General features: G+C 45.5%; 1 protein-coding gene across 1 annotated transcript; it reads left to right on the top strand.

Annotated features, from left to right (window-relative positions):
* Window positions 1-1,316: 1,316 nt before the first annotated feature.
* Window positions 1,317-26,903, top strand: IGFN1 (immunoglobulin like and fibronectin type III domain containing 1). Its single transcript, XM_030473581.1, has 25 exons — window positions 1,317-1,335; window positions 1,741-1,863; window positions 4,317-4,456; window positions 4,707-4,806; window positions 5,302-5,349; window positions 5,896-5,941; window positions 6,449-6,623; window positions 7,191-7,304; window positions 8,305-8,476; window positions 9,091-9,363; window positions 10,367-10,777; window positions 11,096-13,531; window positions 13,613-15,868; window positions 17,104-17,228; window positions 17,965-18,106; window positions 18,624-18,920; window positions 19,439-19,738; window positions 20,628-20,801; window positions 21,590-21,718; window positions 22,208-22,510; window positions 22,901-22,989; window positions 24,006-24,201; window positions 24,788-25,087; window positions 25,345-25,671; window positions 26,395-26,903. The coding sequence occupies exons 1-25, from the start codon at window positions 1,317-1,319 to the stop codon at window positions 26,406-26,408; spliced, it is 8,709 nt and encodes a 2,902-aa protein (XP_030329441.1). The 3' UTR covers window positions 26,409-26,903.
* The last annotated feature ends 868 nt before the right edge of the window (window positions 26,904-27,771 follow it).

Genomic DNA, 27,771 nt, shown 5'->3' with positions numbered 1-27,771 from the left:
AGAAGTAACTGTGGGGATGTGCTAAAATACCAGCACACAAAAGCTGGAACACTGACATGTAAACCGCTTGTTTTGGTGGATAGCAACAAGTCACCCATGCCAGACCAGGAGGTGAGAGAAAGGCAGGACTTGGCTGTTGTTCACACGGTCCCATGTATCATTTCCCATTCCTGTTTCACGTGCATGTCCGCTGAAGTCCATAGGCTCACAGAATGGTTTTCCAAGTTATGAGATTTGAATAGTAGGTAGAGCCCTAAAATAAGATTCGTGTTAAGGACACAAAGTAAATATCACACAGATCATGTAGCTCTGAGCTAGAGGTATGATAAGGAGGTGTTGGGGTGCTGCCCTGAGATTTCATCAGGTGCTGTGTGGCAATACCAGGGTGGATGGGTGTCTGATGTAAGGAACTGAATTACACTCATAGGTGTGCTGACAAAGTCCATCTGCCTTCTCGAACTGTTCAAAGTTGCCTGCTCTTGTGTGCCTTTGTTGACTAAAGGAGTGCAGAAGGTAAATGGAGATGCAGCATTAATCCCCCATGGGAATCTAATCTAATTGCTCTTTCAGACCTTCAGTAACTCTAAAGTTTCTGAGCATCTCTCATGTGACAGGGAATCTGCCTTCGCAGTTTGCTCACAGGATACTGATGTGTTGCATTACACGTTGTCCAGTTTATAAATACGGGGAGAGAGACATCTTTGGCAGAAGGTCACATGAGTGATCTGTAACAATAACTAGTTAATGCCAAGTTCACACTTTACCATTTCCTTCTAAAGTAAGTAGTAGCTTATAGTCTGCTCTCAGGTCTGTTGCTAATTTAGACAAGCTAATTTAGATCAGGATGTGCTGCTGCTTCATGCCCCAGTTTAGACATCCATCTCTGGCTTTCTTCTCAGCAACTGCTTTTGCCATCCATCAGAACTCACCACATGAGTGCCATGTGGTGTAATATTTGCCTGAAAGACGAGAGGAGGTCTTTGGAGGAAAGCCAGGTGACATGGAGATGGAAGAGGTGACAGAGGGACGCTGTTACATGTGTACATTTCCCATTTAGCCCTGCTAGCTGTTTTCATACCTGGTTTGTGTTGGTTCAGAACTGTGTCGTGATGTGTTTTGGAAAGACATGTCATGATGTGTTCATTGGCAGGGCCTTTCTCAACTTGGCTGCTAGGATGTGGCAAGTGAGGAAGGGCAAACTGTGCCATAAAAGTGAGTGCTCCCCTTGGGAACTGTCAATAACGAAATGATTTTTCTCTTTCACAGGAGATCCTGTAGCCTGTTTGTGCTGACCAGAGGCATCTGAGCAAAGCATCATGACAAGCCGTCAGGAAGGTGAGAGAACAGATGCAGCAGTGAAAACTCTTTGGGGTACCCATGGGAATAAGCCCAACTGGCTTTTCTTGTTCAGCAATCTGACATCTGTCTCACCACCACAAGGAGAGACCCCAGTAACTGGCCCATCAGGTTCTGCTGACCTCTGCAATAGTGTCTTTCTTATGCAAGATTTAGAAGTTTTCTATAATAACTGATGTAAAGCCTTCTCTATTCAAATCATGGCTAGACCTCTAATGCTCCAGCCTTCGGACACACTTCCAGCCTGCAGTACTGCAATGGCTGGGTCCTTTATAATCCAAGAGGAGCTGAGCAAGAACAGCCCCAGAGAGGCAATGCAGGCTGCTTGTTTCTAAAGGACCAACATGTTATCTTAATGGAATGTGTTTTTCCTTGAATTTCTAGTAAAACCCTTCAAGAAATCTTCTGTCCCAGGAGTTCTCATCACCCAATTTGTGGATGAAGTTCCAGAGGGATGCAGTACACCTGACTTTGAGCGGAAACCTGTCTCCCTGACGCTGGAGGAAGGTGAGAGTCTTAAAGAACAGTCAAAGCCACAGTCTTGGAGACTTGACTCCACGTCTCACCTACATAAAACAATAATTGCCATTAAATCAAGCTCCTTTCTGAGCAGATTTGACTAGACCAGAAAAGTAGTTTTGTATGGCCCAAGTCTTTGTTGCACTGATGACAACTCCATCAGTACTGATAGAGGTCTCCTGAGCTTTCGTAAGAGTCTGCAAGATCAGAATCTGGCTCCTAACGAGTACAGCAATCCGGAAAATCCTACAGGAAACTCTCTGAGTATTTTGCAGCAAAAGATGAAGCACGTTGAAAAAGTTGGTGTTTTCCTGCTGAACTAACTTGTATTATGAGTGTTCAGCACTAAAATTAACAGTTTTTTAAAGGCAGCTGTACTGCTTGCAGATGCAAGAAGCAATATGGACCTTGCATAGAGTACAGAGAAGGCAGCTGATGAGCTGAGACCTAAGGCCATGGGGATCCTCCCAATAATCTCCCCACTTGCAGAGTAATTGAGTATTTTTGGGTTTGGTTGGGTTTTGGAGTGGGGTGGCCTGAGGGGCTAGTGTAGCTCCTCTTTCCTCACAAGACCGAACCCATTCTAGCACCCTGGATTTCAGTGTTGTCACACTCATGTGTTGAGTTTCACGAGCCGTTGAGATATTCTGAAGGAGCACAGTGGCCCCTAGTGGTACATCCCTCCTCCTCCTCCTCCACCACCTTCCACTTGCTCAGCCATGAACCAAGGTGTGCTCACTCACCCTCTCTAACATTTCCAAGTGATTTCATTTAAAATAGGTTCCTCGTAGTTCATATACAAAATATTAGGGAATTCAGGCACGATGAGTGTCTTTCATTATGTCATCATTGCCCCATTGCAGTCAGTGCATGGCGTAGCTGACACTCCTTGCTGGGGAGCTGCCCTGGGACAGATGGTGAGCATGGGAAGTTGCAACCAGAATGACTAAAATTTGACAAAGGCATAATTAGACTTTAATAATAGTGCTGCAATCTCAGGAAAAGTTGGAAGATGCCTTTTGATAAGAATCTGCTGGCAGGAGCTTTTACTGCATCAAGTAAGTGTTTTGGTGATGACTGAAGAAGGGTGTGGGAAACGTTGCAAGACTTCCTGGAGAGAACTTTGTGTTGGTCACCTGAAGACCAAAACTATTGCAAAAGAAAGGTAGCCATTATTCCCACCCTGATCTACATTCATGGATAACTCATCTTCATTTCTATTGGAGAGTGACTTCTCTGGTTTGTTGTTTTATAGTGCTTCTAATGTATTTGAAGCCTTCTGGAAGAAAAGGTTTGTACTAGGCAGTGGTAAAGCTGTTGGAAGGTCTGTGGGCAGCTGCAGTTTACTCAGGTTCATAGGGGACCAGAGATGGAGAGAGCTTACAAGTAAACCCCATCCTCTTCTCCCTCCCTTGCCTCTTCAAACAGCAGAACCTGGTGTGGTTGGAGTACAACGTGGTGCCAGGCTAGCAGATGAGGAAACTGTTGCAGAAAGATGACATGTAGGGAGTCCAAGGGGGAACATCTTACCCTGCATGGGTGCTCCCACTTGTGGTACAGTGTTGTCTGTTCAGAACATGTTTTCTTAAGTGTGCAGAAGGGGTATTTTCCTTTTTTCCACCTTCTAATAAACCCAAGCTTATCTAAAGGAAAGAGAGACCAGGAACTGCAACTATTCACAGGTGAACTTTACTGATGTCTAGAGACAGGGGACTCCAGCACAGCGAGTCCTTTGTAGTTTAACATCCTACCTGGCATGGTCCCAGCAAAGGGAAGGAATGGAGAAGGAATGGGAACTTTCCATGGAATGAAGAAGGAATGTGAATAGGGGAATATGTGTGTGATAAGAATTGATCCGGGCATTTCATGGCTGTGGTACAAGTAGTGCATGCAAGTTGCTAGAAGCAAGTCTAGGCTGAACTTGCATCATTGAATTCAGAGCTGATCAGAGGGTGTTTGCAGTCACCGCTGCAGGCTAATACCACATGGTAAAGGCCTTTTATGATTGAATACAGACAAACCTGGACTTCAGCTAATAACTGCTTGCTCTTTGGCCCTGCCCAAATATTGAGGGAGCTGAAAATCAGACCAAGACACCAAAGAATTGCTCTTTTGGCTACATAGCTTCCTATCTGTGTGGCTGCGCAATAAACTCAGAGAGACCATGTGTGTCAGTGGCGAATTTTAGAGATGAGTTTTCAAGTCATCTCTTTGAAAGCCAGTAAGTTAGAGTGGAGACTATGGCAGATGGCTTGCAGTAATTTGGGAGTTTAATGCAACTTCAAATCATAATTTAGGCATCTTCTACAGACAAAACTAGAAGATAGAATTGCCTAAACCAGAGATATCTCACTTTGGGGATCATGCTATTGATAAGGGGCCTGCCATGAAAGTCTTCATGTTCAAGCCTGTCTTAACCGATTTCTTGCCTCTTTTCAAAGGTAAAAATGCCATCTTCAGAGCTATGGTCAAAGGTGTCCCAACCCCTGATGTGAAATGGACGCGTGCACAGGGAGGAATGGATGACCCTGCCAAATATGAAACATTCTTCAATAGTGTTACAAATGAATTCGTTCTGCAGGTAAATATCGACTTTTTCAGACAGGACTCATGGAAGCAGGAGAGCAGTGGAAAGGAAAAACCTGCAGTGGGCTGATAGAGATGTCACCAGATCTGAGATATCACAAAGATAAGCAAACAAAGCTTTTTAGAGTCAGTCTGGGAACAGAGGAAAAATCTGAGATGTCACTGAGTAGCTCCTAGAAGCTGAAGGTGTGTGAACTGATCCACAGCACATCCCTGTGAGCTTTCACTATGTTCTTCTTTTTAAGATAAAGAAACTCACCGCAAAAGACAGTGATTTGTATCGTTGCTTTGCTGTGAATGAATATGGGGAAGCTTCATGCTCTGCTGGCCTCAGGATTATACAAGGTAGGATTGACAGCTTCTGTGCTCCAAAGGTCTGCTGGTCTCAAGTAGTTTTGCTGTCCCAAGGCTTTGCTGTCCTCTGGGGGTGGGTGCCCAGAGCATTGTCTAAGTGTCCTTGGTGTGAAAGTCTACTTTTTCTCTCACTGAGGACTGGAACTCTTCTGTGACTCCCCCCAGCTTGGTGGCTCCATGACAGTATGAGCTATAAAGCAAGGGAGAAGAAAGTGGTATTATTGTCGCTGCACTGGACCATAATCAGGCACTCTCTGGATTTAGTGTTGAAGTGGCTCCGTCCTTTCTTTGTAACATTGTACAAACCAGTCTTTTGAGAGGGATCCATCCCATTTCAGATGTCACCTGACCTTAGTTCCCTGCTTCCCCTTATAGTCAGTGCAAAGAAATGGGCACTTTGTGGTTAAATATAACTGACCTGTTCTTGTCATTTGTTTACTGCTGTTAGTCTGAATTATGGCTTGTTCTGATTTGTTTTGTTTTCAGTTGGCTTTAAGAGGAAAGCAAAATATGTCCCTGTTCATGCTGCTGATGGTAAGTTTGATAGAGTACTCCTTTCTTTTGAGGCAGGGGGTCAAAGCTAATACTCTCTCTACCACATTATTACTGCCCCAAACTTGTAAAGAGTAAAATGAGAGAAGGGTTAATGGATATCTAATGTTCTGTTGTCTCTGCTTACTATTTACCCTTGGGAAAAGTGATGATCTTAGACATGGCTTTGAGCTGTTCTAGTTAATGATTCAGGAATTGTTAGTGCTGGAAAAGGATTTTGTGACGTGAAATGCCACTGGATCCAACATGTTAATATGGCTGGGAAATAGTAGGTTTCTTGAGTGTCCTCTTTAGAAAGAGAGGAATGCTGCCTAGGGAGTGATGGACTTTAAAGGCATCAAAGGACATGAGGATGGCAGAGAAAACTGGCTCCAAGTTTCACGTCAAGTGGGAAAAAATCACCAGAGGTGAACAGCATTAGTAGAATGGCCTGTGGCCAGGGGCTGTTTTGCATTATCTTGTTTTGGGGGATATATTTTACACTGTTGGGTATCTGAATGTTTCTTGTTCCCCCTCCTGCTGCAATAGAATTAAGGAGGACGCTTGAGGACTCCAGGAAGCGGCTGAGGAAGCGGTAAGCCTCCACAATGAAGGCCATTGTTACACTTCCTAAAGGTTTCTGGATGATAGGGGGAAGCTTCATAGACCTTGAAGGCAACACTTTTTGGTTCCGATCCCTTCGTTCCCCAGGAGGGAACCCGCAAAGATTGCCTCATGGGAATGACCTCTGAGCGTGCAAACTCCTGAAATGTGCTGAGAAATTACCTGGAAAGAGGGCAAGTTAGCCTGGACCGAACGGTGCCAGTGACTGCTGCTGATTTAACACTGTAAAACTGCCTGTATGGCCCAGGGCAAGACTGTTCCCTGGCAGCATTTAATGTGTAGTATAGATGCAGCAAACCTGTTCTGTAAGAATCCCATTCTTTCTTGCCTACATCTCCAGGACCAAGTGAACTACAGAACTGACAAAGAGAGATGAAAGAGGATTAAATCCTCTAAGGATTAAGGATGTCTTAAGAAAACCAAGACATCTTGTTGTCTGTCAAAATGTCTAGATATATTTTTTTCCCCTGGTTCTAAGGGCCCCAGCACCAAAACCCAAACCCTTGGATAAAGAAGCAGTCTGGCAATTGCTGCTGCATGCAGATAAGAGAGATTATGAGAAAATCTGTATGAAATATGGAATTGTTGACTTCCGTGGGATGCTGAAAAAGCTGCAGGAGCTGAGGAAGGACACAGAGAGTGAACAAGGAGAGGTAAAATAAACTGCAACCACAGCAAGCACTGATCTTTAACAAACTAGAAAGTCCTATAGTTTCACAGAAGCTGCTTTAAATAGGTTAAACCTTCCTAAATTGCTTTGTAGATGAAACTATTGTATGACAGAAAATGCTTTCTGGCAAAGTTTAAAAGGACTCCTACTTCTCTACTCATGCAGATGAAAATGCTAACATTTCTGAAGTTCAGTTCATAATGAATGTAAGGTAATGCTAAAATCTGTGTTCAGTTGTCCCTGATGAGAATTTGGATGCCGAATTGACAAGTTACACACCTGAGAGTCAAAACTGGCTTTCGCATAGAGGGACATGTAGAAACCTGGACAGACAGTGGATGCATAGTGTGTGAATGACCAGGAGGGAGCACGTAAAATATAATTTGCCTACAGGAGGAAACTGTGGAAACTTAGAGCTGCTTCTTCCATTCACTTAGAAGTAGCTCTTTTCTAGGCAGATAAAAAGTAGATTTCAGATTAGCTCAACAGCTTAAGAACTTCTGTTGTGGCAGCCTTCTCATTTATGAGCTTCTTTTGTCTGTCTTTGCAGTTAATACACAGCATCAAAAACTTCAGACACATCAAAGTCACCAGGGATGGAAAAGCTACGTTTGGTCTGGAGATGGACCTGAAAAATAGAAACAGCAAAGTTTATCTGCTTAAGGTGAGGGGGCAAGATCACTTGGCCAGTTCATAGCAGCCACTGAAGTCATCTTCTACATAAAACGCTTGATCTGGGCACTGGCTGAGAGGAAATAAGCTTCTTAAAGTTGTCTGTCCATTGTGGAATCCTTGGCTGGTCAGGGAGAAGTGCTGATGTGGGGGACCAGGTGCATCTTGGGTGGTGAATATCACTTGTGATTTGTAGCTCTTCAAGTACAGGGGAAACAGTCAGTTACTGACATCCTTTTGACTTCAAGAGCTCTTCCAGTAAGAGGAAACTCAAACAGTGTCTTTCAGGCTGCAGAAATTCTGCAGTCTCATCTAAGAAAACCAGACCCACTTTATTCACTTTCTAGAGTGTTATTCCACTAAAATTCACTTCTGTGAAAGAAGATCTCAAAGAAGTAAAACATCCTGCTGAGTTCTGTGGTTATTATTACAATGTGATCCCCAGATTGATCAGTGCTGTGGATGTTTTTCTGGAAGATATATTTTGATCAGGCTATGGTTAGCGGCTTTAATACAGAGGAAATTGGAATCCATTGCAGAGGAGGTCAGACTAGCTCTATGAACTTCTGAATCAAATGCATGACATGAAGTCTATGCAGCCACAACGTGGAGACATAACCAAAATGGTACAGAAAGGTGGTGAACTTGCCTGTTTATCTATCAGTGAGGATGCTAAAATCTAAGCAAAGAAAGTACTTTGTCTTCGAAGTTATAGTAACTGTGTATTACTTAAGCTTCAAAACCCCATGTGAGCTAGTATTGTTTTGACTAGTTTGAGAGCCTGATGCTCTGTTCCATGCAGGCCTCCCATGCAGGCCTTACTGCATGTAGCATGGCCCGGGTGTTCCATAAGCAATGAGTCCACTGTGAGTAGCAATAGAGTAGAATTCTCTGTTGTTACTCATCTATACCAACAAGGAGATCACAGCACAGATTTGGCCTGGTGTGTTTGAAATACCTTGCCTCAAAGTGTATGCTCTTTCCTCTCCTAGGATGGTGAGAGGCTCAGGTATGAAACGAGTAATGAATACGGGAAGCACTGCCTGAGGCGCATTGGGAAGAGGTACATTTTCATTGTCAACGATGTGCAGCCGGAAGATGCAGGATTGTATCAAGTTCGAGTGGAGGATGTACCTGTTTTCTCAACTGAACTGGACCCTGACTGTAAGGAACTGAGTTACACATATGGGAGGTGCAACTGCAATGAGAAAGTAGTTTTTGCTGGAAGTTTTTTTCTAGGAGTAGATGCAAAGCTCAGCAGTAAAACCTGGTAACTACAGAACACTGGTTTTGGTGGCCACGTAAAGGCTCCTTAGATGACACAGGTGAAAAAGAGCAGGGGGGTGATCGTATGATATGGGTGTTGCATTTGTAGTCCAAAGTTCAAGCGCCGGTTTGGTTCTGACTTTCAGATGACAGTGAGGAACCTCCTTAACTTACCCTGTACCATAGTTTCCTTTTGTAAGCTCAGAATAATAACTACTACCAACTCGATGCAAGTATCATGCTGCTGAAATACATTAATGACTACGAATTCTCAGCACATCACAGTGATGTGGGGTATAAGTGCGTCAGAAGATAATAAAGACAAAAATCTGCTTTTTTGGCTCGTAGAAATGGGCACGGGAGCACATCTCGGTCTTTCCTCTTTCTGCTTAAACCAGTGCTCACAAGCATGGCAAGTTCCTGTCTGTCTGTCTTACTTTAGCTGCAACAAGTTGTTCTTGGAAGACAGAAATAGCTGTTTCCTTTCTGTAGCATTTCATTTTCCATTTCAGCCATCCCTGTGGGATTTGAGCAGCCACTCAGCAATATGAGTTGCCCTGAGGACAAAGATGCCATCTTTACGTGTATCCTACGCACCCCCTGCCATGATGCTGTGTGGCTACACAAAACCCACGTCCTGGAGGCAAGTGAGAAGCACCAGATCTCTGTAAGTCCTGACGGTCTGACCCACCAGCTGACTATCAAAAACACTGTGCCCTCTGACAATGGCATGTACACCATCAACACTGGACTTTCCTCCTCAAATGCCTGGCTTATTGTAGAGTGTAAGTGCCACTGTGTTATTCCCATGGTGTTATCTTGGGGTGTGTTAACAAAATAACATTCCACTCGCTGTCTGATTGCTCACTGAGATGATTCTATGCTGAGAAATGAATTGCGAAGCATCTGGTTCCTAAGTTATACCTGGAAAATGAAGGTCTGGATAAACCCTCTTTCCTCTTTAGAAAAGGCACATTTTTCCCTTTTTATTAATCCTGACAAATCTCAGTGGCTTATTTACAGCTACTCTGTCATAATATGTTCTCCATCAGCTATTGAACAAAACCTCCATAACTCAACATATGCTTTTGCTGAAGCTGTCACTGTGTGAACACAGCACAGCATGCGGGGGATAAAGCAGCCTTAGGTACTATCAATTCTATACTATCAACACTATTCAATATTAGCTTGTCAGGTAGTATTTTTCTTTCCATGCTAGAGGTTAAACATGTTAGAAGAAGCTCAAAGGAAGATGGGAAACACTCAGTGTATTTTTTTGCTTCTGAAAGGTAGTTGCTTTGGTTTCTTTTGAGATCCTGCTTTCTAAAATGTCTTTCTTAAAGTGGGAACTGATGGCCGATCTGTGGAATAGTCTGTAACTCCTCCAGGGCCGGAGAGAGAAGGCAGAAGGAACTAATGGGTCCCAGATACGATCTAAGCCCCTCTAAAGTGAGCTGTTGTGCTGGAAATGTGCCTTGTTTTAATCATCTTTTTGTTTTGTTTGCTTGGGTTTTCTAACAAGCGTGTTCCTACTCACAGCGATTGTGTCTCCAACCGAGAAATGGCAAATTAGGTCTGAATGTGACACTGAAAGGATTGGGATTTGAACCGAATTGAAATGTATTTATTATGTTTCTGTGTCCCATAGTGGAACTATAACAAGAGCTACCACACTCTCATTGGTTGTTGATGCAGTGCGTCACCTATTCATTTTCCTCTTTTTCTTTTCCCCCTCTCTTTTCCTGTAAATGATAACTCCTCCAATCAAACCATGCACCTTCAATACAGATGCCAAAGGAAAGGGGAGACAAGGTGAAGGAGGTGAAAGATCTGAGTGGCTGGAAGAAACATTGCCAAAGAGAGACTGGGCAAAGAAACTTCGACAGAGAGAATCTGTTGGTGATGGAGATCATTTTATCAACACTGGCGAGGAAGAAGATGGCTGGTACAGAAATGGTCAAGGGGGCAGCGGAGGTCACTCAGTTGATGCTGATGGAAACCATAAATTTTTGGGAAAGGATGGGCTACGCAGAGCCAACAGAAATGAAAGGATGGGGGGTGGGCAGTTTTCTGAAGCAGATATAGATGAAGATGCCATGACAAGTGATGGGAGTATCTTTGGATTAAAAGGCTTTAGAGGCAAAAGTGGATTAAGGCCTTTCCACGGCAAGGATTCTATGGCAGGCAGAGCAGATACTAGTGATGAATCAGAAGCAGTAGGTGAATGGGATTCTGTAGATGGCAGAAGTGGTGGTGTGCTGGGTAGTGTTAACATTGATATGGATGATGGAGAAGGTGTGGGCTCTCAGCATGAAAAGGATGGTAAATTAGGTGATACTAGTTACAGAGCTGGCTTTGGGGGTGTTCGGAGATCAGGTGCTACTGGTGGAAGTTCTGAGGTAGAGGGACTTGATCCTGATGCAGCTGGAGTGGGAGGTGGTAAGGATGGCCTCTTCAAAAGGACTAGTCCACAGACTGGAGCTAGAAAGAATGCTGCAGGTACTGAGATGGCAGGAGGAATGAAGTCCCCCTATGGCAAGGATGGTCTGCCATCTGTGGTCGATAGGAATGGAGCAACTATAAACAGAGAAGGACAAATAGGCACCCCGTATGGCGAGGATGGCCTGGCACTTCATGCTAGAGGTCACTTAGGTCAGACAGGAAGGTCTGGCTTGCTATATGGTCCAGGTGGTCCTTCAGTTGGAGATGGGGCTATATCTGGTGCAGGTGGCAGTTCTATAGGGGAAATGGAAGCTTTGTATGGTCCAGATGGTTGGCCAATTAGACCAGGTGCTGGTGTAGATGGTGCAGGGGGAACTGGATATCCATACGGAAAGGATGGTCTCCCAGCTGGAGCTGGCATTGGTGGTGCTGGTGCAGGAGGAACTGGATATCCATATGGAAAGGATGGTCTCCCAGCTGGAGCGGGATTTGGTGGTGCTGGTGTAGCTGGTGCAGGGGGAGTTGGGTCTCCATATGGAAAGGATGGTCTCCCAGCTGGGGCTGGATTTGGTGGTGCTGGTGTAGCTGGTGCAGGGGGAGTTGGATCTCCATATGGAAAGGATGGTCTCCCAGCTGGGACAGGCCTTGGTGGTGCTGGTGTAGCTAGTGCAGGGGGAGCTGGATCTCCATATGGAAAGGATGGTCTCCCAGCTGGAGCTGGATTTGGTGGTGCTGGTGTAGCTGGTGCAAGGGGAGTTGGGTCTCCATATGGAAAGCATGGTCTCCCAGCTGGAGCGGGATTTGGTGGTGCTGGTGTAGCTGGTGCAGGGGGACTTGGATCTCCTTATGGAAAGCATGGTCTTCCAGCTGGAGCGGGATTTGGTGGTGCTGGTGTAGCTGGTGCAGGGGGAGGTGGGTCTGCATATGGAAAGGATGGTCTCCCAGCTGGAGCTGGATTTGGTGGTGCTGGTGTAGCTGGTGCAAGGGGAGTTGGGTCTCCATATGGAAAGGATGGTCTCCCAGCTGGAGCTGGATTTGGTGGTGCTGGTGTAGCTGGTGCAGGGGGAGTTGGATCTCCTTATGGAAAGCATGGTCTTCCAGCTGGAGCGGGATTTGGTGGTGCTGGTGTAGCTGGTGCAGGAGTTGGGTCTCCATATGGAAAGGATGGTCTCCCCGCTGGGGCTGGCATTGCTGGTGCTGGTGTAGCTGGTGCAGGGGGAGTTGGGTCTCCATATGGAAAGGATGGTCTCCCAGCTGGAGCTGACATTGGTGGTGCTGGTGTAGCTGGTGCAGGGGGAGTTGGGTCTCCATATGGAAAGGATGGTCTCCCAGCTGGAGCAGGCCTCGGTGGTGCGGGTGTAGCTGGTGCAGGGGGAGTTGGATCTCCTTATGGAAAGGATGGTCTCCCAGCTGGGGCTGGCATTGCTGGTGCTGGTGTAGCTGGTGCAGGAGTTGGGTCTCCATGTGGAAAGGATGGTCTCCCAGCTGGAGCTGGCGGTTCTGGTGTAGCTGGTAGAAGGGGAGTTGGATCTCCATATGGAAAGGATGGTCTCCCAGCTGGGGCTGGCATTGCTGGTGCTGGTGTAGCTGGGACAGGGGGAATTGGGTCTCCATATGGAAAGGATGGTCTCCCAGCTGGAGCTGGCATTGGTGGTGCTGGTGTAGCTGGTGCAGGGGGAGTTGGATCTCCTTATGGAAAGGATGGTCTCCCAGTTGGAGCTGGATTTGGTGGTGCTTGTGTAGCTGGTGCAGGGGGAACTGGATATCCATATGGAAAGGATGGTCTCCCAGCTGGAGCAGGCCTTGGTGGTGCTGATGTAGCTGGTGCAGGGGGAGTTGGATCTCCTTATGGAAAGGATGGTCTCCCAGCTGGAGCAGGTCTTGGTGGTGCTGGTGTAGCTGGTGCAGGGGGAGCTGGATCTCCATATGGAAAGGATGGTCTCCCAATTGCAGCTAGATTTGGTGGTGCTGGTGTAGCTGGTGCAGGGGGAGGTGGGTCTGCATATGGAAAGGATGGTCTCCCAGCTGGAGCTGGATTTGGTGGTGCTGGTGTTGCTGGTGCGGGGGGAGTTGGATCTCCATATGGAAAGGATGGTCTCCCAGCTGGAGCTGGATTTGGTGGTGCTGGTGTAGCTGGTGCAGGAGTTGGGTCTGCATATGGAATGGATGGTCTCCCAGCTGGAGCTGGATTTGGTGGTGCTGGTGTAGCTGGTGCAGGAGTTGGGTCTCCATATGGAAAGGATGGTCTCCCAGTTGGAGCTGGCATTGGTGGTGCTGGTGTAGCTGGTGCAGGTGGAGTTGGATCTCCATATGGAAAGGATGGTCTCCCAGCTGGAGCTGGATTTGGTGGTGCTGGTGTAGCTGGTGCAGGGGGAACTGGATCTCCATATGGAAAGGATGGTCTCCCAGCTGGAGCAGGCCTTGGTGGTGCTGGTGTAGCTGGTGCAGGGGGAGTTGGATCTCCATACGGAAAAGATGGTCTCCCAGCTGGAGCTGGCATTGCTGGTGCTGGTGTAGCTGGTCCAGGAGTTGGATCTCCATATGGAAAGGATGGTCTCCCAGTTGCAGCTGGCTTTGGTGGTGCTGGTGTAGCTGGTGCAGGGGGAGCTGGATCTCCATACGGAAAGGATGGTCTCCCAGCTGGAGCTGACATTGGTGGTGCTGGTGTAGCTGGTGCAGGGGGAGTTGGGTCTCCATATGGAAAGGATGGTCTCCCAGCTGGAGCAGGCCTTGGTGGTGCTGGTGTAGCTGGTGCAGCGGGAGTTGGATTTCCATATGGAAAGGATGGTCTCCCAGCTGGGGCTGGCATTGCTGGTGCTGGTGTAGCTGGTGCAGGAGTTGGGTCTCCATATGGAAAGGATGGTCTCCCAGCTGGAGCTGGATTTGGTGGTGCTGGTGTAGCTGGTACAAGGGGAGTTGGATCTCCTTATGGAAAGGATGGTCTCCCAGCTGGGGTGGGATTTGGTGGTGCTGGTGTAGCTGGTGCAGGGGGAGTCGGATCTCCTTATGGAAAGGATGGTCTCCCAGTTGCAGCTGGATTTGGTGGTGCTGGTGTAGCTGGTGCAGGGGGAGTTGTATCTCCATACGGAAAGGATGGTCTCCCAGCTGGAGCTGGATTTGGTGGTGCTGGTGTTGCTGGTGCAGGGGGAGTTGGATCTCCATATGGAAAGGATGGTCTCCCAGCTGGAGCTGGATTTGGTGGTGCTGGTGTAGCTGGTGCAGGGGGAGGTGGGTCTCCATATGGAAGGGATGGTCTCCCAGCTGGAGCAGGCCTCGGTGGTGCTGGTGTAGCTGGTGCAGGGGGAGTTGGATCTCCATATGGAAAGGATGGTCTCCCAGCTGGAGCAGGCCTTGGTGGTGCTGGTGTAGCTGGTGCAGGGGGAGTTGGATCTCCTTATGGAAAGGATGGTCTCCCAGCTGGAGCAGGCCTCGGTGGTGCTGGTGTAGCTGGTGCAGGGGGAGTTGGATCTCCATATGGAAAGGATGGTCTCCCAACTGCAGCTAGATTTGGTGGTGCTGGTGTAGCTGGTGCAGGGGGAGTTGGGTCTCCATATGGAAAGGATGGTCTCCCAGCTGGGGCTGGCATTGCTGGTGCTGGTGTAGCTGGTGCAGGAGTTGGGTCTCCATATGGAAAGGATGGTCTCCCAGCTGGAGCTGGATTTGGTGGTGCTGGTGTAGCTGGTGCAAGGGGAGTTGGGTCTCCATATGGAAAGGATGGTCTCCCAGCTGGGGCGGGATTTGGTGGTTCTGGTGTAGCTGGTGCAGGGGGAGTTGGATCTCCTTATGGAAAGGATGGTCTCCCAGTTGCAGCTGGATTTGGTGGTGCTGGTGTAGCTGGTGCAGGAGGAGTTGGGTCTCCATATGGAAAGGATGGTCTCCCAGCTGGGGCAGGATTTGGTGGTGCTTGTGTAGCTGGTGCAGGGGGAACTGGATCTCCATATGGAAAGGATGGTCTCCCAGCTGGGGCAGGATTTGGTGGTGCTTGTGTAGCTGGTGCAGGGGGAGTTGGATCTCCATATGGAAAAGATGGTCTCCCAGCTGGGGCTGGCATTGGTGGTGCTGGTGTAGGTGGAGCAGGGGGGGTAGGATCTCCCTATGGAAACTTTGGTGTCCCAGTTGGGGTTGTGGCAGGAGCTGCTCATTTTCCTTTGGGAGGTGCAGAAGTAATGGGATCTCACCATGGCAGGAATTCTGTGCCTAGCAAATCTCCAGGATATGCAGGTGGAGCAGGAAATGGCTTTTCCTCAGAACGTGGTGGTATAGGAGGATCTGCTATACGGGATACTGGGTCTCCCTATGGCAAGGACAGTGGGTCAGCTGGAGCCAGGGCTGGTGTGGGTGGTATTGGGAGCTTGGGAGGTGATGGAAAGGAGTTACGTTCAGTCCATGGTAAAGAAGGAGTGGTAGGTGCTGATGGACGAGGGGGTGAATATGGGCTTGATTCACAGCCTAGCAAGCCTTCTACTGGACGTGAAACTGGAAAGGGCACTGCCAGTGACTTCAGATCAGGGAACAAAGGTTCGTCTGATGACAGAGGTTTGCTTTCAGGTCGAGGAGCTGCCAGGGGTGAGGGCAGAGATCTAGGACAGTTACGGTCCCTTCATGGCACAAAATCTACCTTTGGAGGGGCAGGGAGTAAATCCCATAACAGATTTGTTGGTGGGATGAATTCAGGTAGTTTTGGTCAAGGTTCATTGGATTATGGTCAGATGTCAGCTCTTTATGGTGGACCTCCTTCAATAAACCAGAGGAAAGAGGAACCCAGCCTTGATATTAAAGCAAATGATTTCTTGAAGAGTACAGAAAGCGTGGAAAAAAGACGACATTATTGCCTCGATGATCTGAAAGGTACGTGTTTGATCCATGACTTCTATCCTGCTGGGCTTTGCATTTTGATCCTCACATCCCTAATCCTGGAGAGAAATTGGATCTTATACTTTAGACAACTGTAGCTATATGTCACAATTTGGTTATACTATGATCTGTTCCTAATTCTACCACTGATTTGCTGTTGGACCTTACACAATTTGCTCAGCTCAAACTCCTTAAAAGTCTAAATTCTCTTTGTTTAAACTATCTAAGCCAGGTATCATCTGTTCAATCAAATATGTGATTCAGATCCACATGAGACAGACTTGAGCTCACAGATGTACTAGTTCCCATAGAGTTTCAAAGAATAGGGCCATGTTTCTTTGATATTTCTCCAATTTAAAACTTACTGCATCACTTTATTTGTTCTAAGAGCTAGTGCAGATATCTGTTTTTCCAAGTTCTGGGAACAAATCTGTGCCTGGTTATATTGGATCAAGAGGCTCATTGGGCCTGATTTAAAGTGCTCTTTTCTCCTGTAACATCAGAAGTAATAAGGTGTTGCATAGTAAAAGGAGAGTAAAGTGTATGCAGCCATTTGACTAAGACCAATCACTGGCTTCACTGGCAAGATGATAATGTGAAAACACCTTCCACTAGACCAGGTTGCTCAAGGCCCCATCCAACCTGGCCTTGAACACTGCCAGGGATGGGGCATACATAATAAATAAGGAAGAAAATCAACAGAATTGGAGTTATAGGGAAGGAGGTGGGGTGTTTATTAGAGAGGGGATGAGGGTGTTAATGGAGAAGAACAGGGGAAGGGAAAGAGGGCGTAGACATAGCGAGACTTGGGGCTGTTTAGGGGGAAGTGGTTGGGCAGTCCTATATCTGCTCAATGCAGAGGAAAGAATATCCTGGAGTAGCCCAGTTTTCCCAATGGCTTCCATAGAGGGAGCCAGGAAAATTAGCATAGACTTAAAATAGCAAATCTGTAGATAGATAATGTGATTTGTGATGAATCCATTCCCTATGAGGTTGATGTTGGAGCTATATTGTATGCCAGCCAGTTGGCATGTCCCTTCAGTGCAATGAGTTCATGCCAGCGAGCCCGCAGGCTCATGGTACAAGAGCCTGTCATGAACTACAGTATATAGAGTCCAAAAAGCTCTCTGCTTCTCCTCATGTGCACATGCATTTTCACCTATACATTTCTTTGTCAGTGTTAACACAGAGTTAGCATCTTTTCAACATTTTCCTTTCTGAATGTTCAGCACCACGCTGTCGTGTCAACAAACAGCTACTGAATGTCAGAGTCCTGAAAGGGGAACCAGCTGAGCTGTCTTGCACTGTCAGTAAAGATGGAGTGACAGGAACCTGGTTTAAAGATGGATTAAAGGTAGGTGTCTTGGAAGTGCTGTATTCTTCGGTTAGCTCTGCTCTTGCTTTACCTCGTAAGTGGTGTGTCAAAGTGTTCTTCCCTCTGCCAGTCTTACTCTAGTCTGAGTATGGCCTTGGAAGGATTCCGCAGGAGCCTGTTGATAGTAAAATTCTTGATAGAAATCCAACAAGATTTCTCCCTCTTACTGCTACAAGACATTTTCATTCTTGCTGACCATGGGAGGCTTTGTGTTTGCCATTCTTTTTCATGGGCGGAAATGGTGTGGGCCGCTTCCTTGCAATGCAATCCTTTTCTTTGGTGAATGAGAGAAATATGCAAAGAGCAAGCGGGAAATCTTCAAAGGATCCTTCAGGCAGGTGTAAAGCAAAGAGTGCTCTTTCAAATCAGCTCTTAAGGGCAAGCGTAGGCATCATATTCTATGTTCCAACACAGCACTGAAGAGTAATTCCTGTTGTGGGATCCAGATGATACTGTAGGAGTTTGGAGGGGTCGTAATTGAGCATGGACCAAAGTTTTTGTCATTAAGAATAGAAATAGAGCTTGGACATCGTACTAAAATGTCTTTTAATGGACTTTGAATCAAGCCTTTGTGGGGAATATGTTGATAATACTTTTGCAATGTTACCAGATGAGTAACCTCAGAATATTACTGTAATTAAACATAAATCATTCCTAAGTCTTTTCAGTTACATCTCAATTTCTTGTCTTCCGGTTTCTGTGCTTCACCTTGTAGTTAACCAGCACGGAGGGAGTGTGTTTGAAAAAGGAAGGTCTAGTCCACAAACTAATTATTGACAAAGTGGAAGATATTCATGCTGGGAAATACAGGTTTGAAAGTGGAGATATAAAAACTGAAGCTTCAATTTTTGTTGAAGGTGAGTCTACTCAAACTACCAATGCAGCGTGCTAGCCTTGATGTGCTTTTAAACAGAACACATCTTCTCAGAGATCTGTTGCTGCTTATTGAGAACTTTATAATAAAGAATTACCATGTAAATGGGAGATATAGTTTTTGTACAGGTTGGTGCATTTTGTCTTTACAGATTTAAGTAGGGAGCTTTCCTGAATAGCTTCTATTAACCCAGAGATTTTGGGGTGAACATAACGCTTTATGAGGCGAGATTCTTCATTATGTGTTCAGTTTATTTCCTATGAGAAATGTGCTCCCGTTGATACCAAATTGGTGTGATATCAAAAATACTTTATGATAATTATCCCCTAGCAAAGTACATGAATGTATGCGAAGCACTGAGCATGCAATTAAAGGTGAAGGTCCAAATGTTGTGAGCTTCTAAGCATTTTTGGCAGCATCAAGAGGGAAGCCCTTCCCTCCAAGGTAAGCCTTGTCCTTTTTGAATTGCAGATTTTAATGACCTTGTATCACCTGTTTAGATCCTCCACAGGTTGACAAAGTTCTCCTCAAAAACTTAACGAGTGTTCCTACTGTGGCCAAGGCAGGGCAGAATGTAACCATCAAGATCCCTTTCGAGGGTCGGCTGCCAATCAGAGCAGCATGGCTAAAGGACAAGATGGAGCTAGCAGATGACACAAGGATCCGTGTTGATAAAACAGACACCTTTACCAAGCTGTCCATCTCCAGCAGCGAGAGAAAGGATGCTGGGGACTACAAAGTCAGGCTGAAGAATGACAGTGGAGTCCTGGAGATCAACTTAAAACTTGTGGTATTTGGTAAGAGCCCAGTAACACCCACTGTGGTTTTCATTGTAAAGTTTAGGCAGGAAACCCATTAACACTGGTAACAATCTTATTTAGAGCTAATGGGTATTCCAAGATGAACAAGACTATGTAATTTCCCATCAAACCAGAGCACAAGCAGAGATTGCTGATGTGTTTCTTAGTACAAGGTGCCCTTTAGTACAAGGTGATACAGATCTAATTTGGTTTTGTATGGCCTCAGCAGCTGAGTTTTGAATGTTGGGCAGCTGTGGGGGATGGGACAGTGTGCAAGAGGCAAATCTAAAATAGATGGTCAAGGCCAAATTCAGCCCTACCATAAATGTCTGAGCTCTTTTGGAAGACCAGAAACGATGCTGTTCCTTTATAAGCAGGCTGAATTGGTGCAGTGCTTATGAAAGTAATAAGACCATGGAGGAAGGGCCTGGCTTTCCCCTAGCTGCTGAGTAAGAGGCAGTGCCTGCTCCAAATCCAGGAGCCAACTCACAGGCTTTCTGTGTTCATCTTTTCAGACAAGCCCCAACCACCTGCAGGACCCATCAAAATCGTGGAAAGCTCTGCAAATGATATCACCATTCAGTGGAAGCCCCCAAAGGATGATGGGGGCAAACCTGTGCAAAGCTACATCATTGAGAGAGAGCAGGTGGGCAAGAACGAGTGGGTGACTTTGGGAGAAGTGCCCAGGAGCTGCACTACCTTCACTACTAACAAAGTGGAACAAGACACGAGCTACTACTTCAGGGTGAGAGCTGTGAATGCTGAGGGCACCAGTGACGCACTGGAATCAGAGGAAGTGAAGGCTGCCAGTAAGGGTAAGGAAGCACTTTCCATAACTGTGTTCAATAACCATCTGGGAAATTCATTGTCAAAGATGACATCAAGGGAAACTCGCTGCATTTCAGATGTTGCTACAGATCTAAACTTGAATTGCAGCTCTAAAGTCTTCACCCAAATCTGTGGAGATTGCACATCAAGACTAGAAGTTTATTGTAGGCTTTGGTGATGCTGAGTGGGGTGGCGCTGGGTTCTCAGTTCTGCTCCATTCTGAACTGGAAACCAAGTTTCACAGGGGAAATGCAACATGCATGAAGACCAAAGAATGTTTTTCCCAGGGTGGCTACAAGGGGAACATGTGAGGCCTTTTCTTAACTCCACAGGCCAAGGAATGTCTCCAGTATGTGCAGCGTTTTTCAGCATGATGACTTCATTCCCCTGATTTCCAAACAATTAATTCTATTCTTTGTCTTTCAATGAGTTTAAATACTAGAACAATTTTTGCCATCAATGCTCTATTTCTGATTTTCTTCTTTCTACATTCTTCTCAGGATCATGAGAATACCTGCATTTTGAATGCTTTAGCAGAGGGCTAAGAAAAGCTATTCTGTTTCTCTTTTTTACCATTAAAAGCAGGAATGATGCTGTCTTTCTCCTACCATGTAAGAATGATATTCCTCACTCCATAGGCTGACAGGGGAATTGTTGGTTGTGATGGCAGCAGGTTGTTAATGAAAACAAAATTGAGGAACAGAGGTCCATGCTGAATTCTCTTTGTGTGGGGAATAGGACCCATAACCTCGGGCCTCAGGCAGGTTTTCAAAACACATCCACCTGAATACCTGGGAACAAGAAAGGCCACAGAACAGTTTCTGATCTTGCAATGAAAATAGATCTGCTAATAATGAAACACTACCCTCTTTCCAGCTACACCTGGTGCCCCAGATCCCCCTGAGATTGTCAGTGCCAGCAGAGACACCATCACAATATCCTGGAAAGCACCTCAGAAAAGTGGCAGTTCCCGAATAGTGGGATATCTCGTTCAGAAGCGCAAGAAGGGTACCATGACCTGGCTGCCAGTCAACAGTGTGCCTACAGCAGGTGGGTTGCTTAAATCCTGGAACAGACTGGAGGACCTGGAAAAGACAAAAAGGTCAGCTGGGTTCAGGAGCTGCTGAGGATCTTACACCTTTTCACACCAGTGTTTTCCCTCTAATTCTTGAGCTGCTGCCTGCCCCCATCGCAACTCCTGTTTTACCTTCTTCTCTTTCATAGTGTATATGTTTTCCCACAACTACATTCTTCTCACAAATAAGGTTTCACAGCTGTGCCATAGCAAAGCCAGCTCTTAGGTTTATATACAGCTGAATGCCTGGGATTATGAGGATTATGATCTCCAGCATATGGCTGGAGAAGAGTGCAGACAAGCTCACTGCTGCATCCTCTATAAATAAACTGATGTCTTCAGTTACTGGAACTAAAGTCTTCATTCCATGTGCAGAGCTACTGTCCCTAGTCCTTGCACTAGGAACTTGGCAGACAGGAATTTATAAATGCAAGGACTATGTAAATACAATACATAAATGCAAGGAATATATAAATGCAAGTGATGTGTTTTGGCTGTAGCTAGCATTATCTACCAGGTGAAAGCTAGGACGTCTTATCTGGTATAGAAGAGTTTAAGATTATCCCATGAGGAAAAGCAGTATTTATCCTTTCTCAAACCGAATAGCTCTCAAGTGCTGTTTGATTTGAAAGGGAATACAATGAACACGTACCAGAGGTACACATGCACTTGGATAGGGAAGGGCAGGGGAATCATTGACAGCATTTATACGTGACTCCTAATGGTATATATCTGAGCCAACATGCTCCTTTTCATTCTGCAGACAAGAAGCTGGAGATGACCAATCTCAAGAAAGGTCTGCAGTATGAGTTTCGTGTGGCAGCTGTCAATGCTGCTGGCACAGGAGATGCCAGTGAACCGTCACAGCCTGTCTTTACGCGGGATTCCACGAGTAAGTGCACTGCCCCCCGTCCTTCTGGCTTGGAATTGGTGCATCTGAATGTAGACTGGTGATGTTAGTGGAGAGAAGATGGCTTCAAGTGCTTGCTAAAAGTATGTGAAGACAAAGATCAAATAATTGGGAATGTTTCATGGCGATGGATAGAATCCACTATCAGCATGAGGAAGGAATGGGAGGATTTCCTTTGTGATGTCTCAGTCAAAATGTGGCAGACTCCATGTATGGGGGAGACGTATAGTGTGGAGATGTATTCAGGAGGGGTTGCAGACAGTTTCAGGGTCGATATCCAATGCACTTCAAGGATGTAACCTGCTTTAGGTGGCCCTGCCTTGGCAGGGGGGTTGGACTTACATGATCTCCAGAGGTCCCTTCCAACCCTAATGATTCTGTGATTCTGTAATGTTGGGGAATCTCAGGAAGTGACAAAAAAAGGGGACAAAAATCCTAGAAAAATAGCTTAAATAAAATTCCTCTTTTCAGAATCTCCAGGTCGAGTGCAGGACCTTGAAGTGAGCAGCAGTGACAGCTCTAGTATCACCTTGACATGGAAGAGACCTGCCACAAATGATGAGATTGATGTGAAGGGCTATGAAGTGGAAATGCGGTCTTCTAACAACCTCAACTGGACCAAATGCAATGCTCTTCCCATAGAGATGACCACTTACACAGTTAAAGGCCTCCGAGCCAAGCAGATATACTTCCTGCGTGTGAGAGCCCTCAATGACAGTGGCCCAGGAGAAGCTGCAGAGATTGAAGCTTCCCTTGGAGCTGCTCCCCCTGTAGGCAAGTCAAAGTGGGCTTTCAGAATGAGCAAGGTCATTCTATAGGCAGCAGCATGCAGGCAAGGTCTGTAGGTCATTGACAAGCTTCTTTTAAGTCCCAGCCTGTAGCAGAAGAACAAGTACTATGTCGCTCCTCTAGAGTATGGTCTTATTTGGTCACCTCATCAGGAAATTGAAGATGTAACTGATAATAAAGGTGCAATGCACAGTGTTCAGCTCATGTTAAAGACTCCTTATGACAAACCCCCCTCCAAAAATGCCTTTTCTCCTCTTTTCTTTTCAACTAGCTATTGGGAAGGCACTAGGAGTATATCAAACACAGGTGTGTGACTGTCAGCCAGAGACTCTGTAGTAATGTACAGCTTTTTATTGTAATCATTGTCTTTTCCAGTTCCTCCAAGGTTACTAATAGACGACACAGTGAAAAGCTTCCTGGTTATAAAAGCAGGAAATACCATCCGAGTGAATATTCCCTTTGAAGTAAGTGTTCAAACGTGTTAGTAAGAATTCCCCACCTGTTTTTATGTAGTAGTCAATAGCAGACAGGAAAACTGAGCTTTCTTGGCATGGAATTTTGTTTACAAGACACTGGGCAGATTCTTTAAGCTGCATGTGCTGTGTATACTCTCTGCATGGGGAAAACATGAGCAAGAATTCAGCTGTCACTCTTAGCATTAGTGTTATAAGAGATTAGGGTCCCTCATTAACCTCTGCAGATAAGGCACAACACTGGCCATCCAACCATCTCAATATTAGCATCATCTGGTACTCATCTGTCATACTTAGTTTAAAAGTCAGTTCTTTGACTCCCTTAGAAGACCTTGGGGTAGTATTTCTAGCCACATCTTCTTGGCTCTGTTTATAGTACTAAGCAGCAGGACTCCAGCTATATGACTTGAGGAATGGGCATGCACTGAAATCCTGTCTGCTTAGACATGAGCTTAGAGTGACACAGATAAAGTCTGGGGTATCAGGAAGAAGAGAGACCGAAGATGGCTTAATGGAAATAAAGACTTTGAAGTTGTTTCTTCTTTCCAAAGCCAGCAGTAACTACTATTAACTACTGATTAACTACTACTAACAACTTATGTCAACTGTTTGTCCTGATGTTGCACACCTTGTTTGACATAGTTAACCTGGACACCTTATTCCAATAATGTTCTTAAAAGACACAGAGAAAGAGAAAAGTTATAAAGAAACTTTTAGAGCAGCCCTTTCTTTAGGTCTATTAGATCCACCCTGGATCCATATTTCTAAATATTACTTTAGTGTGCCATGCAGGTACACATTTTTGCAGGTATATTTTGAGTAACCTGCTCTAGTGGAAGGTGTCCCTGCCCATGACAGGGATTTTGGGACTAGATGAGTGTTAAGGTTCCTTCCAACCCAAACCAGTCTGGGATTCTATGATTTGGGACAAGATAATGAAATTAAAGAATTAAAGCTCCAATCTGGAGGCAAAACAAGGGGGCCATAACTTGTGTTTTTCTTTACAGGCATCTCCAGACCCAGTGGTGACCTGGTTAAAGGATGGGCATCCTCTTCCAAACCAGGCTACAATAAACACCAAAGATGGTACCACACAACTGCTGATTGGAGCAGCTGAGTTCACTGACAGTGGCACCTACACCGTTGAGCTCCAGAATGGGTTAGGGAAAAGAGAAACATTCAGCTTCCAAGTTCAAGTTACAGGTGACTCACTCACTACCAGATACACATGCAGATTTGCTGCAGATAGGCAACAAACTGAGTTGACCGTGGTGAGCACTGGTGCAGTTAAGTGCAATTTTCCATGAGATTCAATCTGGCCACTTTATGGTATCACATGGGGGTGTCTGCAGGACAGAGCAATCCACTGGTTAAAATGACAACTGGCTTTCCAAGTAACTCTGCTTAAATAGGATACTGCAAAACACAGGAGAGCAGATCATACCCTTTGTAACAGTCTAAGGTTAGTCAGCAGCAGGCTGTAGGACATTTAGTCATAGCTACTACAACTCTATATGCTGTCTCCCCAGGAGGTGAAAAAATTTAGCTGCACAACCCTCATCTCCTCCCTATGACAAGGGAAGAACCTGAGCACTGCGGATGTAATGTGGCAGAAGTTCAGTTAATAGCAAATGAGTTGGTGTGGCTGATGAAGGAATCTAATTTTGTCCCTTCTAACGACCAGGATGTGTACTCAGCCCCCAGAAATAGAATGTACTCTGAGTTTTTAGGGTTCTGTACTGTGCCCCTTTCCCTACATCTATTGATACTATTTGCCTTCATCTGACAGATATCCCACAATCACCTGGACCTATTCAACTGCAAGAGAATGTGCCAAATACAGTGACAGTAACCTGGGAGCCATCGGCATCTGAGAAATGGGAGAGTAATCTCTACTACACAGTCCTGAAACGTGAATCACAGAAAGGCTTGTGGCGTGTGGTGGGTGACCTGATCTACACCAACAAGTTCACATTCACCAGCCTGATCCCAGGCCGGGACTACTACTTCAGAGTTGTGGCAAAAAATAACTTGGGAACCAGTGGTCCATCTGAAACTGTGCAGCCTTGGAGAATCCAAAAACCAAAGGGTAAATCAGCTTTTACATCTGTTTGTGTGTGCTGTCATGCTTTGTTTCTTGTATCGTTTCTAATACACCATCCTGAAATGGGGGTGGTCTCCTGGGAACATTTAGTTGCCTAGAGAATGCACAGAGACACCGTAAGACATTCCAGTTTGGCAGGGAAAGAAGTGTCATGGCTGAAAGCCAGTCCTTTAAGCCCTGCCTTCTCTTGCTGTGGACCAGTAGCTGAGCTGTGTTTGTATGCTGCTTGTTGTTGTTTACAGCCGAGTTTCACGTCAAACCACAGAAGTACAAGGGAGTTAATCAAAACCAGCCCCCAAGGATCCTTGTCCCGTTGAAGCCTCACGTGGTGACCACTGGCAGCGAGTGCCACATGAGCTGTGCCATTGGAGGCCATCCACCTCCAAAGATCACGTGGTACAAGGACAGTAGAGACCTCTCCAACGATCCCACCTATTTTTGCACAAATGACTTTGGAGTCTGCTCCCTGGTCGTCCTGGGCGTCATGAAACAGGATGAAGGAGAATATATGGTAGAAGCCACCAATGGCTCGGGCCGTGCATTCAGCAAAGCCTTCCTCACTATTAAAGGTAACAACAATCTTTAATGCTCCTCTTCCTTCATGTCAAGATATATCGCTGCTGTTAAGATGCTTAAAATTGTAGCCATGCAGCTTTATTTACTGGCAAGAGCAATCTCCCATAAGGCAGTGGATATTTGGACTGCTTTATTGAATTTTTAATTATCTTACTAGTCATCAACTATGAAATGAAATAGAAATGAAAAGGCAGACATGGGAAAAGCACTTGAATCCTACATGATCCAGGAGTTTTGGTTGACCATGAGCAAATCTTTTAGAAAGAAATATCCCACCTTCCTTTGATAAGGTAATGTCTGAGAGTTTTCTACAGTGCAGAACAGAAGATCCTGCAAGATGTGCAAGGTCAGGTGAAGCAGTGAGGAAAGAGCTGGTGTTATGTGGCCAAAGGGAGTGAGAAAGGAGGAAAGAGAGGGACAAGGTGTAAGTTAAATAGGGACATTGGGGATCCTGATGTGAACAGAGAATCAGTGTGGTTGACTGAGGATAGGACTGATGGTGGATTATACTTATAGATAAATATTGCTGGCAATTTTATTCAGTTCATTTTTAAATATCCCTTAATTTGAGTCAAATATTTTCATTTAATGCAATTCAGAATACCTTGGTAGGATTATATGAGTGGAGAAACGGGGCAGTTCAATCCCTGTAATCCTTTTGCAGACATCTCCCTTATTACAATATTGAGCTACTTCTCTCTTTCTCTTATTTTCAGACTCCACCTTGTAGCATGACCTTCCTGAGAACATCCCTGCACTGCTGTGCAAATATGGAGGGTTTTATTGAGGACTGGCCTACACAAAGGCTATGTCTTTATTTTCAGATGTGTATTATAGTCTGAGTGCTTTCATTTTCAGATCCAGTAGTTGCATTTTGGAACGTGATGCTGCACTGTAGCCAAAATGGGGGGAAAAAGCATTAAGAGAATTGTATCTCTTTGTAATGATCATGGCTTTCCACTAGACCTTTAAAGCACAATTAGAAACTTCAGGAACACAGAAGATGAGAGGAAAAATAATTGGCCAAAATGAAACTTTCCATGGAGAACACAGGTGGGAGAGATCATTCTGCCACACTACTCACCTGCTGGCAGGCTGCAGCAAGAGTCTTTCTTGACACCAGAGATCTAGGAAACCTTTTAGTGTGTGATTTTCTAATCCAAAGCAATCATTTTAGATTCCATGTAATTCTCAGCAGGTTTCCTAATTGTGTTCTGCATTTATTCCACCTCCAATAGCAGCTAAGTTTTATTTCCCTTAACCTCTAAGCTGAAACCAGTATCTGCCTGCTAGTTTTATCTGGGCTATAAAGGGATACATTCTCAGACGAGGCTAACATGGGGTAGTGCTACTCATAGTGAAAATTCATTGATGGGAATGATTGGAAATCTAGAACCAATTGTATTAGTGTGTGCAGATCAATGCTGTACTTCTTAGAAAATCTACTATAGCAAGTGCTGTAAACCAGGATGTACCTGTCCTAAACCACCACGCTATCACCACCTTTGAAACAGAACTGCCCCTACCTCATGTCATTGCTGGAATGTTTTTGCCTAATGCAAAAAGAGGTTAAAGATCTTTCATGTTTGACCAGAAAGATGAGGTACCACCAGAGATCTTCTCCCATGGCTGGGGAATTCCATCACGGAGTGGAGAAGGAGACTGGAAAGCACGAATGTTATGATGACTGTATGAACATATAGCACTGGAGCCTTAGCACCAAAGGTACCTTAACAGCATCTAGACAACAGGAGAGTGTAGATCAAAGACTCAAAGGCACTGGATCCTCAGACCCAGTCAAACATTTATGTGGGGCTGAAATGTTCTTTCTGCTGCTATTTTGTACAATGTTGTAGACAAAGCAACAGTAGATGATGAAATTAAACCATAATTCAGGCAAATCCACTATGAGAAAGTTTTTCTTTTGGAGAAGGAAGTGCAGCCGGTTCCTGACTGTAATCTGTGTCTGCTTCAGTTTTCACATGTAATGGCTGTGTGAGCTCACCCCTCACCCTGTGTTGTGTATGTAGGTTCCTGTTTCACCTTGGGAGAACAGAAGAAGAACAGCTACAAGGCTTTTACAAGTTTATTTC

This window comes from Strigops habroptila, chromosome 18 (assembly GCF_004027225.2).
Source record: "Strigops habroptila isolate Jane chromosome 18, bStrHab1.2.pri, whole genome shotgun sequence".
NCBI lineage: Eukaryota > Metazoa > Chordata > Aves > Psittaciformes > Psittacidae > Strigops > Strigops habroptila.
This window is presented reverse-complemented; position numbering and strand designations above follow the sequence as displayed.